This window comes from Myotis lucifugus, unplaced genomic scaffold (genome assembly GCF_000147115.1).
Source record: "Myotis lucifugus unplaced genomic scaffold, Myoluc2.0 scaffold_344, whole genome shotgun sequence".
NCBI classification, from domain to species: Eukaryota; Metazoa; Chordata; class Mammalia; order Chiroptera; family Vespertilionidae; genus Myotis; species Myotis lucifugus.
Genome location: NW_005871392.1, coordinates 642,495 through 658,495, shown reverse-complemented (window position 1 = coordinate 658,495; position 16,001 = coordinate 642,495). Strand labels below are relative to the sequence as shown.

Genomic DNA, 16,001 nt, shown 5'->3' with positions numbered 1-16,001 from the left:
AAGAAAGAAAGAAAGAAAGAAAGAAAGAAAGAAAGAAAGAAAGAAAGAAAGAAAGAAAGAAAGGAAGAAAGAGAGAAAGAAAGAGAGAAAGAAAGAGAGAGAAAGAAAGAAAGAATCCCTTAAGCCCAAAGGAAGCATTATGGGCAGAGAGGCCGGGCTGTCCTGTGAGTCCGCATCTTAAACAGGAGCCTCTCCTGGTGATGAGAATTACCTTGGCCCAGGCTAGGCTTTCCCAGTGGACCCTTTCCACTTAAGCTTTTTATTAAAAGAGTAAATTGGGGTTATTGTATTCCCTCACTTTACTTTGGAAGTAAAAAATTTTAAATTAATTGTGGTCTAAACTGATAGCAAACAGAGAGGTTCTGATAGCAGTCTGGCGGCCTCTTGTTTAGCCGGCAGAGATTTCGGTTATTGCTGCTGGGAATGGCTTGGCTGAGATATTTTTAATTTACATTTTTTCTTCCCTCTAATGAAGGATTGAATTATGACTTACTATAAAATCCCCAGCGTCGTGGAGAGAGAGATGACTGGCTGCCTCTGACTTCATCGGAGAGCAGCTATTTATTTGGAGCTAGGTTTTAAGTCACAGGGGTGGCATTCGGAAGCATTTCTGCATCTCGGGCAGCGCTGTTCGGAAAATGCCTTCAGCTCCCTGCAGGAGCCACCTCCTCAGCACAGAGGCAGTGTTATAAAAGACAAGAAGGGCATTTCTGTACCCGTTGCTCATGTGGTACTACTGGGAGGTCTCGCCTGGTAGCATCAGTCACTGCGGTTCAAAGTTGGGAACATCCTGAACCTGCCTCTCTGCTTGGCAGGTAAGGGAATCCCAAATGTCAGCTTCTCTGTATAGCCACCACCTGTCCAATCCCCAAAGGACAGAACAGACTTGTAAATAGTAATCCCTGTGCTTTAACAATAGCTCTCTGCCTGCTACATAGTGGCCATGGTAGCAACGTGGATGTTGCAAAACGTAATTACTGGCCTGGAAATTTTCCTTCTGTGGGCAGATGGTATGATCAAGAGCAAAGACAGGCATGTCCTTCCACAAACCAAGGGCAGGGGTTACAAAACAGGCTTAGGTAACAGCCACCAGAGTGGACGTCTTTAGGTAAAACTCAGTGATGTAGATTAAACGAATTTCTGTGCATTCAGACAGCTCAAGGGAAACATCTTTTGAGGGCAGTGGGCTCGAATCCCACCAGAAGCATGGGCTCCCCAGATCATACTTCATGAACAGAGAGGATGTGTCAGGGTTGCCTCTGTCCTGAGACAACGCATCCTGGGCATTTCCATATATCAGGGAAGAATTTAAAAAGGAAAGAGCACCAACACTGAAAGTAGAACTCAAGCACAACGACCTTGGAATAACATTTACTCTGTGCCTCTAGTTTTCTGAAAACAGCTTTCAACTGCAAAAATATTTTTTGAAGTTGCCTATTAGAGAAATCTGTCCTGAAGCTTATTTCACAGTTTCATTACTGCTGCAGTGCCAACCAGTATATGGTATCTCAAGGTGCATGTTCATTCATTTACAGCTACCTTATATATAATAGTTGCACTCCCCAGCCCTTGTTGCAAAGATCGAGCATTTTCCTGAGGATTGGATGAGACATGCTGTGGAGTTCAATTAATGCATTTTTTTTCTAAATACAAAGATTTTTTTTTGCCAAGCACTAAGCCAAGTAACACATGTTGAAAGGAACCTTTAATGTTTTGTAGAAAACAGTCCCCGTTTGTTAATGTACACTGCAGGTTGAAAAATGGCATTCTGGTTTTTCCAATTGCTTCAAAAAGACACACTATTTCCCATTTGTTGTTTTTGTTTGTCAAAGCTCAGATTCCTAAGAGCAAGAGGGAGATAATTTCTTAAAGAAATTGAATTTTCTTTATGAATAATTAAGGCCTTGAGAGTTCAATATTTAGAAAAACTTCAACTGCAGGCTTAAAAATAAGAAGATAAAGCAGAAACATTTTATATCTTGATGTCACACAATTTAAGCTTAATAGGCAACTGAAAATAGTCTTTTTTCATATTGGTACACACATGGAACTGTTCAGATCAATGGCACATGAAATATTTACACTTAGAATTTCCTGTTTATTTCAGCTGGACATATTGATAGACAATAATTATCCATGAGAAATAATGAGGGTCTCTCAACATTGCAGACTTAACAGCTGATTGGCTAACAAATAGCAAAGCCTTGGTAATCACTGCCCCATGCGTCCAAGGACTAAGTATGAAACCACGGAGTGGGGCAGCTGTCGTGGTGGTGGTCCTAAGTGAAAGAGGCATGGTCAGAGCAGAGCTGAGGGATATAGGTCCATCCTCCTCCACTTGCTACACAAGGAACACAACCTTGGGGACCAGGGAGTGTGGATAAGCATGTACCTGTGACACACTGATACCACTTAATGGCTGTTGGCAAGAGTATATGTTTATAAGAATACCATAATAATGACCATTTTTATGCTATTTTTTAAAAAATATATTTTATTTATTTTTTACAGAGAGGAAGGGAGAGGGATAGCGAGTCAGAAACATCAATGAGAGAAACATCGATCAGCTGCCTCCTGCACACCCCCTACTGGGGATGTGCCCGCAACCAAGGTACATGCCCTTAACCTGAATCGAACCCGGGACCCTTGAGTCCGCAGGCTGACGATTTATCCACTGAGCCAAACCGGTCAGGGCTATGCTATTTTTTTAATGAATTGAGAGTCCCATGTCCTTACCTTCTTTTGGTAAAAGTATTCAGTGGAGTTTACCACCAAATAAATAGATATTTATTTCCAAGGCTTACAAGGAAATTTGATATTAGATAAGAAAATGCAGTTCTCAGGAGTAGTCTGATTTCCTCAGATGTCATGTTTTTCTAACATCTGTAGGGAAAATACTAGTGATAATGGTATAAGCATATTTTGTTTTAATAGTATTTTACCTAATAATACAAAGATGCTTTGGATCATTCACACATAAATGACAGGAGAGGAAATAGCTGCAATTCGCCCTGAAATATGAAGAGAAGGAGAGTGGTCATATGATTTGGACATAAAAATGTGCACTGGGATCCATGCATCCCCTTTGCCTGCACTGTAAGTGTGCCTTCGTCTTTGTTCCTATTAATCTGCAGTGTAGACCAAGCTCCTGATCTTATTCTCAGTCCTCCTTTCCTTTCCAATCTGGTGCTGAGCTATAGTTTTACATTATTGGTGATATTTTAAAGATGAGAACTCTGGATAATGTGCCAGATCTTACTCATCACAACAGCCTTCGGTGCAGTATGAGTGCGAGTGGGAGCAGGAAAGGGCAGAGTGCATTTCTGTCCATGAATGTGAGTTTCTAAGGATAAATGAGCATGACTAAGGAGAAAGGGCTTTTCAAAATATTGTCATCAAACAACCAAACTTAAATTCACACTACATAATATCTGTGACTGCCCCGCTGTCTAACTGCTTGCAAATGGTTTATCTTCTAAGCAGAAGTAGGCAATGAGAATTTTACCCTAGCAATTCTCTATTTCAAACAGAATTCTGTAGCAGGTGCCAGTCTCTTTATACATTATTAAATCTCTCACTGAGAATTTTTCCCCCTGAAATTTGACCTAAGGTTTTCCTTGGAAACTATTGAATTCTGAGTTGATTTGGAATGCTTCAGCAACTCAAATGAGCTGCGTCACTTTGAGTTAGATTTCATGTTCCAAGAACTGAAGTGTGTTTCTAGCATCTACGAAAAGATCTGGGACCTTCTGACCTCTGCCAGCCCCACCTCAGTGAGCCATGGTCATGCTTCATTCAGCAGCACGTAGCGGGTTCCTGTGTTTCCAGCAGAAATGAGTTCTGAGTTGGAAGCCCTTTTTCCCTTACTTCATGATTCTAGCCAGACATTCATGGAACCTAAAGAAGCTTGTGGATTGCTCTTGCTCCATCCTGTCCTTCAGTGTCCCAGCTCACACCTGCTCAACAGGAATGTCTGCCAGTTGCCTAAATGCAGTAGGAGAACTAAGTAGGGGTTTCAATAAATAGGGGAAACAGATGGAGGCTAGAAGCTCTTGCAAAGTTAAAAGAATTGCGTGCTTAATAGACTAAATGCTTACTAGCAGTAATGGCTGCCAAGTCATGACATAACTCACTAATATGCATGAACGGTAGTGGCAAGAAAGTGACTGCTTTCCGTCTCAAGGACTTTCCTAAAAATTCAAGGTTGTAAGAACCTAACCTAGAGAATAATTACTTGTCCAGACGTGATAACAGACTCTGGCAGAACAAAAATGACAGCTTGATTCACAGACAAATATAAGTCGGTCGTGGATGTCTGGCTTCCATTTTTCTGTGGAGAGATAGATGTCTTTAAAAAGCCTCAGCAGCGAACATCCTGTCAGTTTAAAAGGTCAGACGCTGAAGTGAATCAGAAGAGATGATGCTGCACAGACCATTGAGAGGAAAGAAAATGATTTCATTATCCTTGTTCATCTGCTATAGATTAATTCAGTCCCCATCATCATGGCAATTAAGGCACTTTTGTCACGCTGTCCTGACCTAGTTGAGGTGGAACCAGGTAATACAAAGCAGCGCCAGGGAAGAGGGCAACTATGGCCGAGGTAGGAACAAATGCTGTTTGGAACAGACTTTGCAGTTGATACATTCAGCTGCAATTGATTAAGGAACGGGGACACAAACGAAAAACAACCCCTAGAAACATTTCCCTATATGTCAGAAAGTGAAATTCGCTTATTGGGTAGTCAGTGAGCCATATAAGGGCTTGAAAATAAACATGTAAAAGACATTTTGCTATTTACAGGGGACACTGTACAAGTGGATGGGGGGGTAGGGATAGACGAATTCTGGAAGAATTGCTACCTTCCCTTGTCAATCAGAGAGCTGAGTTTCTGCCAACCTGAGCTTCTCAGTAGTCTAAATGCAGCATCTAGAAAGGAAACACAATAGATCCTCCTAAACTAGCTTCTTCTCATTTTTGTTTTCTGCTCAATCATTCCAGCTCAAAACCTTTGCCATCATGTCAACTACTCATCTAGTAACCCTTATATTACTTGCCAATTTATATTCATTCTACTTCCACTGTCTTTGCAATGTCTTCTTTATGTCTTCCCTTCTTCCCATTCCCACTTACATGATCCTCACGGAAGCCCTCATTATTCCTCACTTGGACAACCATAATAGCTTTCTGTCTCCTCATCTACCCTTTCCAAACCCTAATGCATTCTACTCACAAATGACATATTAATCTTCCTAAAGTCTATCCTTAATCATGTCACCACCCTCACTTGAAAATGTCAAGTGGCTTCCCAGTGACTACTAAATTAATATTAAGTTTTCACCCTAGCATTCAAGGTTCCCCACAGTAAGTCTTAGCTGGTCATTTGTGCCTCATTTCCCATAAGTCTTCACTGCTCCTTATGCTGTGGTCAATCCAGACTACAAGCCAGTCCTCAGCCTTATCTCCTGAGCAGCTTGATTTGTGTTTCTGCCTATTTATTTCCTTCTTGGAACTCCCTTTTCCCTGCTTTAGCTCAGAATCCAACCCATTCTGCCAGGTCAATCATGAAATGCTTCACGGAGCATTTCTTGACTTTCCCCCACTGAACATAATTTCTCTCCATTATTTGTACTTTTCTTAAGGCACTAATCATAACCTCATTGAATAGTTAAAAGATTACAGGGAATTAGAGTAAGAATATCTGTTTAACTGTCTCTTGTAAGTTAGGGTAAGATATATAATATCTTTAAAATCTCAGTTTATCTAATAAGACTCTGCAAATATGTATTAAGAGCCAACTCTGCTTGGAATGCATCAGTAGGCAAAAAACAATGTATAACATGTTGTAAGTTGGTAAGTGTGATTTTTAAAGAGTAGAACAGAGTAAAGGAGATGAGAGAGGCAGGAACATGTTGAAATTTTAATGAGTTATTAGGATAGGCCTCATTTCAAAGAAAATATTTGAAAGAAGTCTTGAAGGAAGAAAGAAGTTACTCGTATGTTTATCTGAGAAAACATATCCCAACCACAGGCCCTGAGGCCTGTGGTATTTAACAAAGAGCAAAGAGTCAGGTGTAACTGGTATAGAATAAGCAAGGAAGAGAATGGGAAGGGATAAGGTCAGAGACATAATGAGTGCAGAGGGCAGAATTTGGGTGGCTATGTAGTCCAGTGAAAAGCTTTGTTTTCTACCTTGAGCAAAATGGGAGCCACCGCAGGTGTTTGGCACATCTGAGTAGAGCAATGACATCACATGACTTGCATTCTAAAAGGATCCTCTGACTGTTCTGTTGAGACTGCACTGTGGCAGGCAAAATGGGAAGCAGGAAGACGTATTAGGATGGCAAGAGATGATACTGGCTTAGGTGAAAGTGACAGCGGTGAAAGCAATGAGAAATGGTCAAAATCTGGATGTATTTTTGAGATAGAAACCAGTGAGATTTCCTGTTGATTGAATGTGATATGTAAATAAAGAGAGCAGTCAAGAATGACTCCAAGGTTTTTGGCAAAATAGCACAGTAGAGTCACCATCCATTGAGATGGGTAAAACAGTTTGGGGAGGAGAGCAAATATCATGGATTTTGTTTTGAACATAGTTAGAGTTTAAAATTTCTATTAGGCATCCAAACTGAAAGTTGAGTAGGCAGTTGGATGCATTCAACTACAAATTTGGAAAAATAGTCTTACAATACCCAACAGAATTGATCTAAAGATAAAATATATGATAAGATTATAGGTGCAAATTTCATAATATTTGTATATGCTCTCCTGTGTTTCTTTGTTATTATTATTTTGTTTGCATATGTGTCCATTTTTTATTCTGAATCTTCTTGGTGCCAAAACTATGATCATTTTGTTAACTTTTTATTCACTTTGAAAATACTCTTATTGTTTATCTCTTGTTACAAATGAATGCATCATCATTGTAGACAGAGTAGAAAATGGCAATAGTCATGAAAAAGAAAGTTGAAAACAACCACCTGTCATCATGTCACCTAGATATAAAAATTGTTAACATTTTGGAATATATCTTTCCAAATATATATATTGAACTTTACTCGATTTACTCCCCAGAGTTTTTTGGTGGAGTTTGTTGTTGTTGTTTGTTTGTTTTTTACTTTCTGTGCATTGCCCGCCAATCTCATAGTATTTATAATAATCCTTTGCATTAACATGTTTAAAAATATTTAGTAAATTGAATTAAGACACATATCCCAGGTTTTCAAAGTATAAGCCTGTTTAAAAGAGAAGAGAGAACTCTGCTCTCTCTTGATTTCTTTAAAACTATTTCCATGGGTAGTTAAACTGAAACTTGAATCCAAGATTTTCAAGTCACAAATAAACCATCTTTCTTGACATCATACTTTCAATATTGAAAAGGAATAGGTTTATTTTTCCAAGGGTCCTCAGAAATTGTCGTATATTCACTGTTATTAATTGTGTGGTTGATTTTGCCATGAATTTTTAACCTCATACCTGACCATACCTGACTCTTTTATGTTTCTATTTTTCTTTTTCTTTGTTCTTTTGTTCCTAATTTATACTAAGTGCATCTTTTATGTATTTTTAAGTTTTCTTAAATTCTTTCTGGAACAAGCCTTCAACAACCAACCAATAAACAAATAAACATATTTATTACCATGTAACTATGGGCCAGCTATGAATTATTACTAATGGTCTCTGGTTCCCAGATGAGATGGAGAAAAGAACATGTATGGCAACTTTAAACATTCTTTTACTTCCAAGTTGCACAGGTTTCTGAAATCATATAATTTCACTTCCTTAGATTAGTGTTTCTTAGATTGGCTTGTTACGGGAAAAAATATATTCCATACTCCCTCTATGCCTTCTGTTCCAGTGGAAGGGGAAAATGATTAATCTAATGTTGCTATAAAAACCAGCACCTGTGTTGCCCAAGAAGCAATGTATCTAATGCTATTATTAACATTATTACATTTGTGTTTTCTGTAGTCATTTTGCTCAGTATTTATTTTTTAACATAAAAGTGTCTGCCACAGAATTCTGGCAGATATTCTATTTATGGTACTAAAATTAAGGTGAGCAAGTCCTAATTGTTTGGTTATCCAAATAATTTGTACCAATAAAAGCAGGCAATCCATTAGTGAAAAAATAATTATCTCCAATTCCTGAGGGGTTTTTTTTGGTACAGATATGAAGTATTAATATTTATGGGGAAAATAATGAATAGGTGTGAACATATTCACAAAATATCATATAGACTTAGGTAAAATAAAATGTAATTCTAAGCAAGGGTAACAACAGGTAAAACGGGTAACGGAAATATGCATACAGAACAAAAACATCATCATAGGTTATTAAGGAAACTTCAGTCTCAATGTGGGTCCATAGTTATAGAAATTAACTCTACCTATAGATTTTTAAATTACCCATCTATTTGCTGTAGAGAAAATGCCTCACCCTTAGTCTGACAAAAGGAACTAAAGAAATGGTTTTCACAAGGCAGCAAACTATCATAAAAAAAAAATCCTGTGATGAAGATTGCCATGTTGGGTATTATATTATTTTAGCATGAGAAATAAAAAAAAGATTAAAGAATGACATTTGGGGAAATGAAGCCATAAAAGTTCATATTTTAAAGAGCAACGCGAACAGATGAAGTGTAAAGTGACAGTGTTATTATTTTTTTGTTATTAAGATTATTGCAGCAGTCGCTTTATGTTTTGCCTCACTGTTTTTATTCATATTGAAGCCTCTTTTGAGCACTAGAAATGGCAAGATCAGAGGACAAATGAGACAACTGTGCCTGAACCTAAATGTCATTGGCACTGGACCAATGGGTACCACTAATGGAGCAGACAATTCATTCGCATTTCCAGTTGGCTAAATTACCTGTGGTCCACGCAAGGAAAAATTAAAAAGAAATAACAAATGGCATCACTTATAATTTGGGATGTGGCAAGCAATGAGCTCTGAGTTTCAAAGTAACTGCATTCTGGCAACAGGCAACAACAGTAATGAGCTCCTGTTGTAAGAAATTCCACCTATTAATTCAGGTGACAGCTCCCTTTGGCCAATATGTACAGTCAACATTGAGTAGGACTGCTCCTGAAAAATTTCCTAAGCCTCCTTGAGGCGGGCAACATGAATCTACATGACCTGCTACCATCCCCGCCTATCATCCAAGATCTTCCTCCATCAGGTTTTATTATAAGTCCCAATGCAACTTTTAGGAACATTTCAAATATGCTTACCTATATTTTCAATTTGGATTCAAAAGGAAAGTTACTTAAAAGATAATGTCTATGGCTTCAGGGGCATACATAGAAATATAAATAAATGGTTTTTCCAGTAGATTAAATACCAAGACTAAATTGAAGAATTTGACATGCTGGGGAGAATGGAATTTATTACAAGTGTGCCACAGGTTGTGGTGAAAGTTCCAGTAACAATAAGTCAAAGCTGGTGTTGATTTTAATGACACATATTGTTTCCTTTTTTGTTGATGGTTCATATTTTTCATTTACTGAATTTGATCTTTTTTTCCTCTATAAGGGACAGATGAATCATAGTTCTACAAGTGCTGCCTGAACTAACAAAAACTCATTATGCCATTTGCAAAATGACCACATTTTTTTAAAAATTTTTTTAACTATATGTTTGCTGCCACAGACAATCCTGTTTTAAACCAGGCACTAGGTATTCATTTCCATCACTCAAAAGTAGAATTGGCCCTGGCTGGTTTGGCTTAGTGGATGGAGCATCGGCCTGTGGACTGAGGGGTCCTGGGTTCAATTCCGGTCAGGGGCACATGCCTGGGTTATGGGCTTGATCCCCAGTAGGGGTGGGGTGTGCAGGAGGCCGCCGATCAATGATTGTCTCTCATCGTTGTTTCTGTCTCTCTCTCCTTCTCCCTTCCTCTCTGAGATCAATAAAAATAATATATTTTTTTAAAGTAGAACTGGTAAAGTTCTATATTCCAAAGGGTACTTTGAAAGTTGGATGGTGTATTCAGTAGAGGTAGATACACTCAACTGGAGTATTTACTCCAGTTGCTTATGCATTAGTTCTGTGCACACTTTGTAAATTTGCCTACTTATTTCCTAGAAATAATGTCAGAAGTGATCTTTTTGAAAAGATTTTTCTTATTCCATATTCTGTGGGGCCAAATGTGTTTTGGAGAGAATAGATGAGTATTTGGGTGAATATTTCAGAACTGAAGAAATTCAGACTGTCATGCATTTGGTTGGAAATGAGTGTCTGAGCACATCTACCTCTCCCACCAAAATGAACATACTATTATGCAAAGCATTAATCTACACTAATAAAAGAGAAACATGCAAATTGCTGTCACTCTGCTATGCCCACCAGCCAATCAGGATGAGTATGCAAATTACCCAACAAAGATGGCAGTTAATTTGCATATGCAGGCACTGAGCGAAAGACTGAAGACGACTGAAGACTGAAGAGGCTTGCCTTCTTGTGGTCGGACTGGAGAAGCCTCCAGGCTTGGCTTCTCTGCTGTGGCCAGAACGAAGGCCTGGGTCCTGGGTGCTGGAGGAAAACTGGTGCCGGCAACCAGGGGAAAGAAGGCCTATTGCACAAATCTCTTTGTGTAACGGGCCTCTAGTAAATCTATAACAGCTCTAGCAAAAAAGAAGACTGCCTGAATGTCCAGGACAGTTTGGAGAATATCTGGAATCTAGGAAACATATGTAGGGGTTGTTATAGAATACAACCCAAAATATATATGTAGGAAAAAGACTGCTTCCTAGAAAGTCTTAGTTAGGATTTAAAAAGAAAAATAAAAGAAACATGGAAGAAAGCGATAAAGTAAACATGTGCTCAACAATGCTCTAGCTTGGTGATAGTCAGAAAAAGAATTTAGAAGAATGCAACAGGGACACAACAACATGTTTCAAATATTTGTAGAGAAAGTTTGGATAGCTGGGATGGTTCATCCTCAGCTTAACAGTATGAAAGGCAGAAGTTACAATTCTAACTTGTCTCTGACCTTGAAGTCTTATTCTGCATGAGCTGCACTGACCACTAAACTTCAGGCAAGCGTCCACGAGGAAGAGATGAGACAACTAGAAACTGTGTCCATTCACTTATCATCTTGAATTCTTGAGCGATGATTTTACACTTTCTGTACAATCTCTTTGGTGGCAAATAGTGAACCAGGATAGAATAATTGCTTAAAATACAAATTCAGGAGTCACAATCTCTGGATTTAATCCAGATTTTGTAAGTTAGTAACTGTGCCACATTGGACAATTACTTATGCTCTTTTTACCTCACTTTACTTATCTGTAAAATGAGGTTATATTAGTATCTACCATTTGGGGTTGTTGTGAAAATTTATGGACCCAGAACATAAGTAAGCACTACATTTGTTTTTTACTAGTATTATAAAAATTATGACTGTTAATTTGACAGAGTTGAGGAAGTTAGTGTAAGAAAATAAGGACATAAGAAATAAAAAATAATAATAAATTAGAATGTTAAAAGATGTGAAAGATAGGTTCATTATCTAATCAGACTTCCAGTGGAAGTGAGAAAATAATTAAAGGGATAGTAGACAATTTCTCTGAGCTGAGTATCTCTATTATTATACTAAAAGAGATCCCTGGGTACAAAGGAACAAAATAAAAGAGAACACAAGAAATCTCTTGTGAAATTTCAAAACTATAAAATTCAAGAGAAAAAAAAACTTAAAAATTTCCAGAGAAAATCACAGCTTACTTATAAGTGAATGAAGACTAAATTTGAATGAGGCTTCTTATCAACAATATTGGAAGCTAGAGGTCATTGATGCTTTCCCTTTATAGTTGTTTTTTTCAGGAAAATTACTTTGAAACAAAATACTAGGTAAAATATCAATCAATCATGGAGTTAAATATATCTTACACAGTTATATTTTATTTTATTTTTAATTAATTAATTTATTTATTTTAGACATGGGACAACCTTTATTGCTGAACAGAAATGCCCGCCAGGGAGCCTGGCTGGTGGCCCTGTGCCCAGGCGGGAGTCCTGGGTGAGGCTGGGGGTGCAGTGACCACCACTGCCCCACCCACAGAGGGCGGGGAGCTGGGGGCATGTGCTGGGTGGGAGGCTGAGGACCCAAGGGTGGGAGGTGCGGGGTGCAGAGGGGCCGGCCAGGCAGGGCCCAGCCCAAGGGAGGGGGAGGCCTGGTCTCGCACTGGTCAGGGAGGCTGGGAGCCAGGTGGGCGGAGCGATGGCCCTGCGGCCCCCAGGGCATCTCGTGGCAGGCAGCCCTCCTGGGGCAGTGGTGTGGCCTCCTTCCTGTCCAGCGCTGAGGGATGAGGTAGGCGTGGGCTGGCACCCTGGGCCCTCACAGCCGGGGTTTGATGTGCAGAGGTTTCCCTGAGTCCTTGGCGGGGGCGCTCCTGGTGGTCGGGGCCCTGGGCTGGCCGCCTGGGCTGGGCGTGGACTGCAGGGAGATGAAGGAAGGCAGCTTGGAGAGGCCTCTGGAGCCCTTCCCTGCAGAGGCAGCCTCCTCCTGGAGCATCGGCTCCTCCTGGTCTAAGGAGGGGGAGGGGGAGGAGAGGGTAGGAGAAGAGGGGGAGGGGGAGAAGGGAGTCTTCGATGGCAGGGGACAGGCTGCAGCTGAGGAGAGAGGGAAGGCCTGGCCAGCAGCCTCCGAGGTGGGGGAGCTGGGCGTCTGCCTCGCAGGGCGCTGGGAGGCCGAGGGCTTCCTGGGCCCATGGCCAGTGGAGGCCCTGCTCCTGGGAGGCGCGCTGCTGGGCTCCGGGGCTGGGGGTGCAGATGCCTGGCGGCCCGGGCGCTTCTGGTTGCGGTGGAGCAGCTGGCACTGGGCGCCCCGGGGGCAGGAGCCCCTGTGGGAGAAGTCGGGGCACAGCAGGGTGTGCTTCTTCTTGCACTTGGTGCCCAGCGGGCAGTAGCCTTTGAGGAAGTCGGTGCAGACCTCCGCCTTCCGAGACACGTACACGTGGCTGTAGGGGCAGTCGCTGTTGCTGCAGATCCCCTTCAGGAAGTAGGAGCACACGGGCATCTTCTCCTTGGAGACCTGGTGGGAGAAGGGGCAGGTCCTGTCCATCTTCTTGCAGGTGCCCCGGAGAAACCTGGTGCACACGGCCACCTTCTCAGGGTTCTCAGGGTCGTGGATGTAGGGGCAGCGCTCGCCGCGGTTGCACCTGCCGAAGCGGTTGTAGTACATGCAGTACTCCTGCCCCTGCCGGGCCTGCCAAACGACGGCCAGGCTGCGCTGCACGGCCCGGCTGGCCAGGGAGCGGCTGCAGCTGCCAGGAGGGTCCAGCCGGCCTGTACGCAGGAGGGGCCTGCAGGCCCCCTCAGCACTGGGCCGGCCAGGAGTCTTGGCGAGCTTGTTGGCTGTCACCTGGTAGAGCACCCCTCCGATACAGCGGTAACCTCTGTCCCGCCAGCGGGGGGAGCCGAGCTGGACTCTCCCAAGGGCAGGGCGCAGGCGATTTAGCACCAGGGACCTGGACAGGGAGATCCGCCGAGCCCGCCAGGAAGGCAGGGACAGGGGGAAGGGGGATGCGCTGAAAGGCCACTCCGGGGTCTTCTTGACGATGGGGTACCGGGTCTTGATCACTTTGCTGGTGGCGGGGGCCTGCAAGGCATTGAGGTTGGAGGCTTCCTTGATGGGGAGATGGGCGCGGCCAGGAGGCAGGCAGCACAGCCGGTGCCGGGTGACCTGCATCAGGCCCTTGGGGACGGTCTTCTTCTGGACAGGGCCGCTCCTCCCCCGCAGGGCCTGCCTCCTGCGCAGGCTGAACTGGCTCTTCGCGGTGGCAGTTGGTGGGGGGCTGCTCTTCTTGTCCCCAGGAAGGTTGGCACTCCCCCGCCTCTTGACGATCTTGGTGGGGCTCTTCACTTTGTAAGCCCAGAGCCCTGGGGTCTCACTGAAGAGGGGCTTCAAGCCACTGGGTCCCACTGCTGGCTTGTCCCCCGGGGAGGACATAGAAGGGACTGGAGAGAGCTGGAAGGCATGGTCCTTGCTGCCAGCCTCCGACTGCCAGCGGAAGGAGGAGCAGGAGGAGGCCGAGGGGCTGGAGGCCTTCCACTGGTACTGGCTGCGGAGAGCCCCCGCGGGGCACACGGCCGGCTTCTTGGGTTTGGTCTCTGGCTCGGCTCTGGGCGGCAGCTTCTCGTCTCGCTCCGCTGTACACACATTCTCCGCAGCTGCTCTATCGGCTCTCCTGTCCCCAAGGAGCTGTGCAGCACAGCCGGCCACAGGGTGCGCGCTCACCTTCAGGGTCAGGGCCACGGAAATGGCGCTCTCACTGACCGTCCGCCGGGACTCCGAGAGGCTGTCGCTCAAGCTGCTCACAGACTTCACCACCCGGGGCTTGCCGGCCTCCTTCTGGCAGACCAGCTGGCAGTCCTCTGTGCTGTCGGCCCCCTGGGCCCTTCCTGGCTTTGAGGGCGGGTGCTGCCCGCCAGGGGGCTCGCCCTCCCCTCCCAGAGGCCTGAGGTCGCTCCAAGGAGGGTCCTCATATTCTTTCGAGGAGCCTCGGGGGACCCCTGCAGCACCAGCCCTGCTGGGCTGGGACGGGGGTTTGATCGTGATGACCATGCTCTGGTCAGCACTGAGCTGGACCTGCCTCTCCAGGACATACTGCTGGGGGTGGGGGTCCTGGCTGCCTCCAGCCCCGAGGGTGGGGTGCGCAGCACAGTCCCCGGGTGGGTCCAAGGGTCCTGGGGGTCGATTCAGGAGGGAGTATTTCTTCCGCCACGCAGGCCCATGGCTCATGGAGAAGCCCTTCCGGCTGGGACGAGGGTAGGGGGCCCCAAAGGCCCTGCTGCTGTTGTAGACGGGCGGCTGCCAGCGGCAAGAGGCTGAGGGGCCTGGGGCAGGGGTGTTGCCATGGAGGTTCTTGTAGTCATCAATCAGACCCTGCAGGAGGCGGATCTGCAGCTGTAACAGCTCCTTTTCCTCCATCTCCTGAGTCTGAGAAGCCTGGCCAGGCCCCTGCGACTGCCCCGGGACCATTTCCCTGTGCGCGGGGCAGATGGAGCGCCAGAGGCTCAGAGAGTGCACACTGCAGCCAGGCCTGGCTGTCGCTGCCAGTCGTGGCTGTCGCTGCCAGTCGTCCTGGCAACGCCTCAGCCACGCATGCGCAGAGCAGAGGACAGGCGTGGTCACTGCGGGGCTGGGGAGACAGCCGTGGGGTCACCGGTATCCGGGACAGTACGAGTCGCTGCGCAGCCCTTCACAGCCTCGCCTGTCCCCCTCTCTGTCCCGCGGTCTTGACCAGCCTAGCCGGCAGCCCTTTGAGAATTCCTCACGTGTTGGGGTCCAGCTCCAGCAGGCCCAGGGGTTCCCAAAGGTGTGGATGGAGTCTGTGAAGAAGGAATGACACGGAGACAGCGTTCAGTTGATCAGCAGCCTAGTCAGGTTCTCTAGCCAGGTTCTAGCCAGGATCTCCAGCCAGGTTCTGTTTTTTTTGTCTTATTACATCTGTATTTATACCAGTTGATTTTAATCCTATCAATTTCTATTCCAAAGGTTAGGGCGTTTCTTATCTCCATTCCAGGGAGTAAAGATTATGTAGCTTAAATGTGATTGTTCGTAGTTAAAGTGATTAACTACCCGCCTGGCACTTAGTTAAGGGGTTTTCCCTAACTTCAGGGAAAAATCCCTACCTGGGGAAACAACCTTTCTTGGAGAGGTGACCTTGGTTAAAACACATAGCGCCAAGAAGGTGAGCAAACATATTAAGAACAGTATGCCATATACGCCAGGCCCTTTGAAACATACGCTGTGCAGATGTTTCTTCCCTGCAGTGACTATGTCAAGAAAGGATGGACCAGCTTCCGGCACTCCTGCCAGGATCCCAGGGGGCCAGGGGTTGGCCTGCGGGGACCACTCCTCTCGGGTGCCCCCTCACCTGTACCCAGCGCAGAGGTAGAGCAGGAAGTGGTTGGGAGAGAACTGCCCTGGAGGCCCCGTGGGTCCTTCACCCCAGCATCTCCCCCCCATCGACCCACACTGCAACTTAGCCGAGGCAGA

The 16,001-nt window shown here is 44.6% G+C and overlaps 1 protein-coding gene across 1 annotated transcript; it reads right to left on the bottom strand.

Moving 5' to 3' along the window:
- Positions 1 to 12,269: 12,269 nt before the first annotated feature.
- Positions 12,270 to 14,936, bottom strand: ZC3H3 (zinc finger CCCH-type containing 3). Its single transcript, XM_006101208.3, has one exon. The coding sequence runs from the start codon at positions 14,928 to 14,930 to the stop codon at positions 12,336 to 12,338; it is 2,595 nt and encodes an 864-aa protein (XP_006101270.3). The 5' UTR covers positions 14,931 to 14,936; the 3' UTR covers positions 12,270 to 12,335.
- Between the last annotated feature and the right edge of the window lie 1,065 nt (positions 14,937 to 16,001).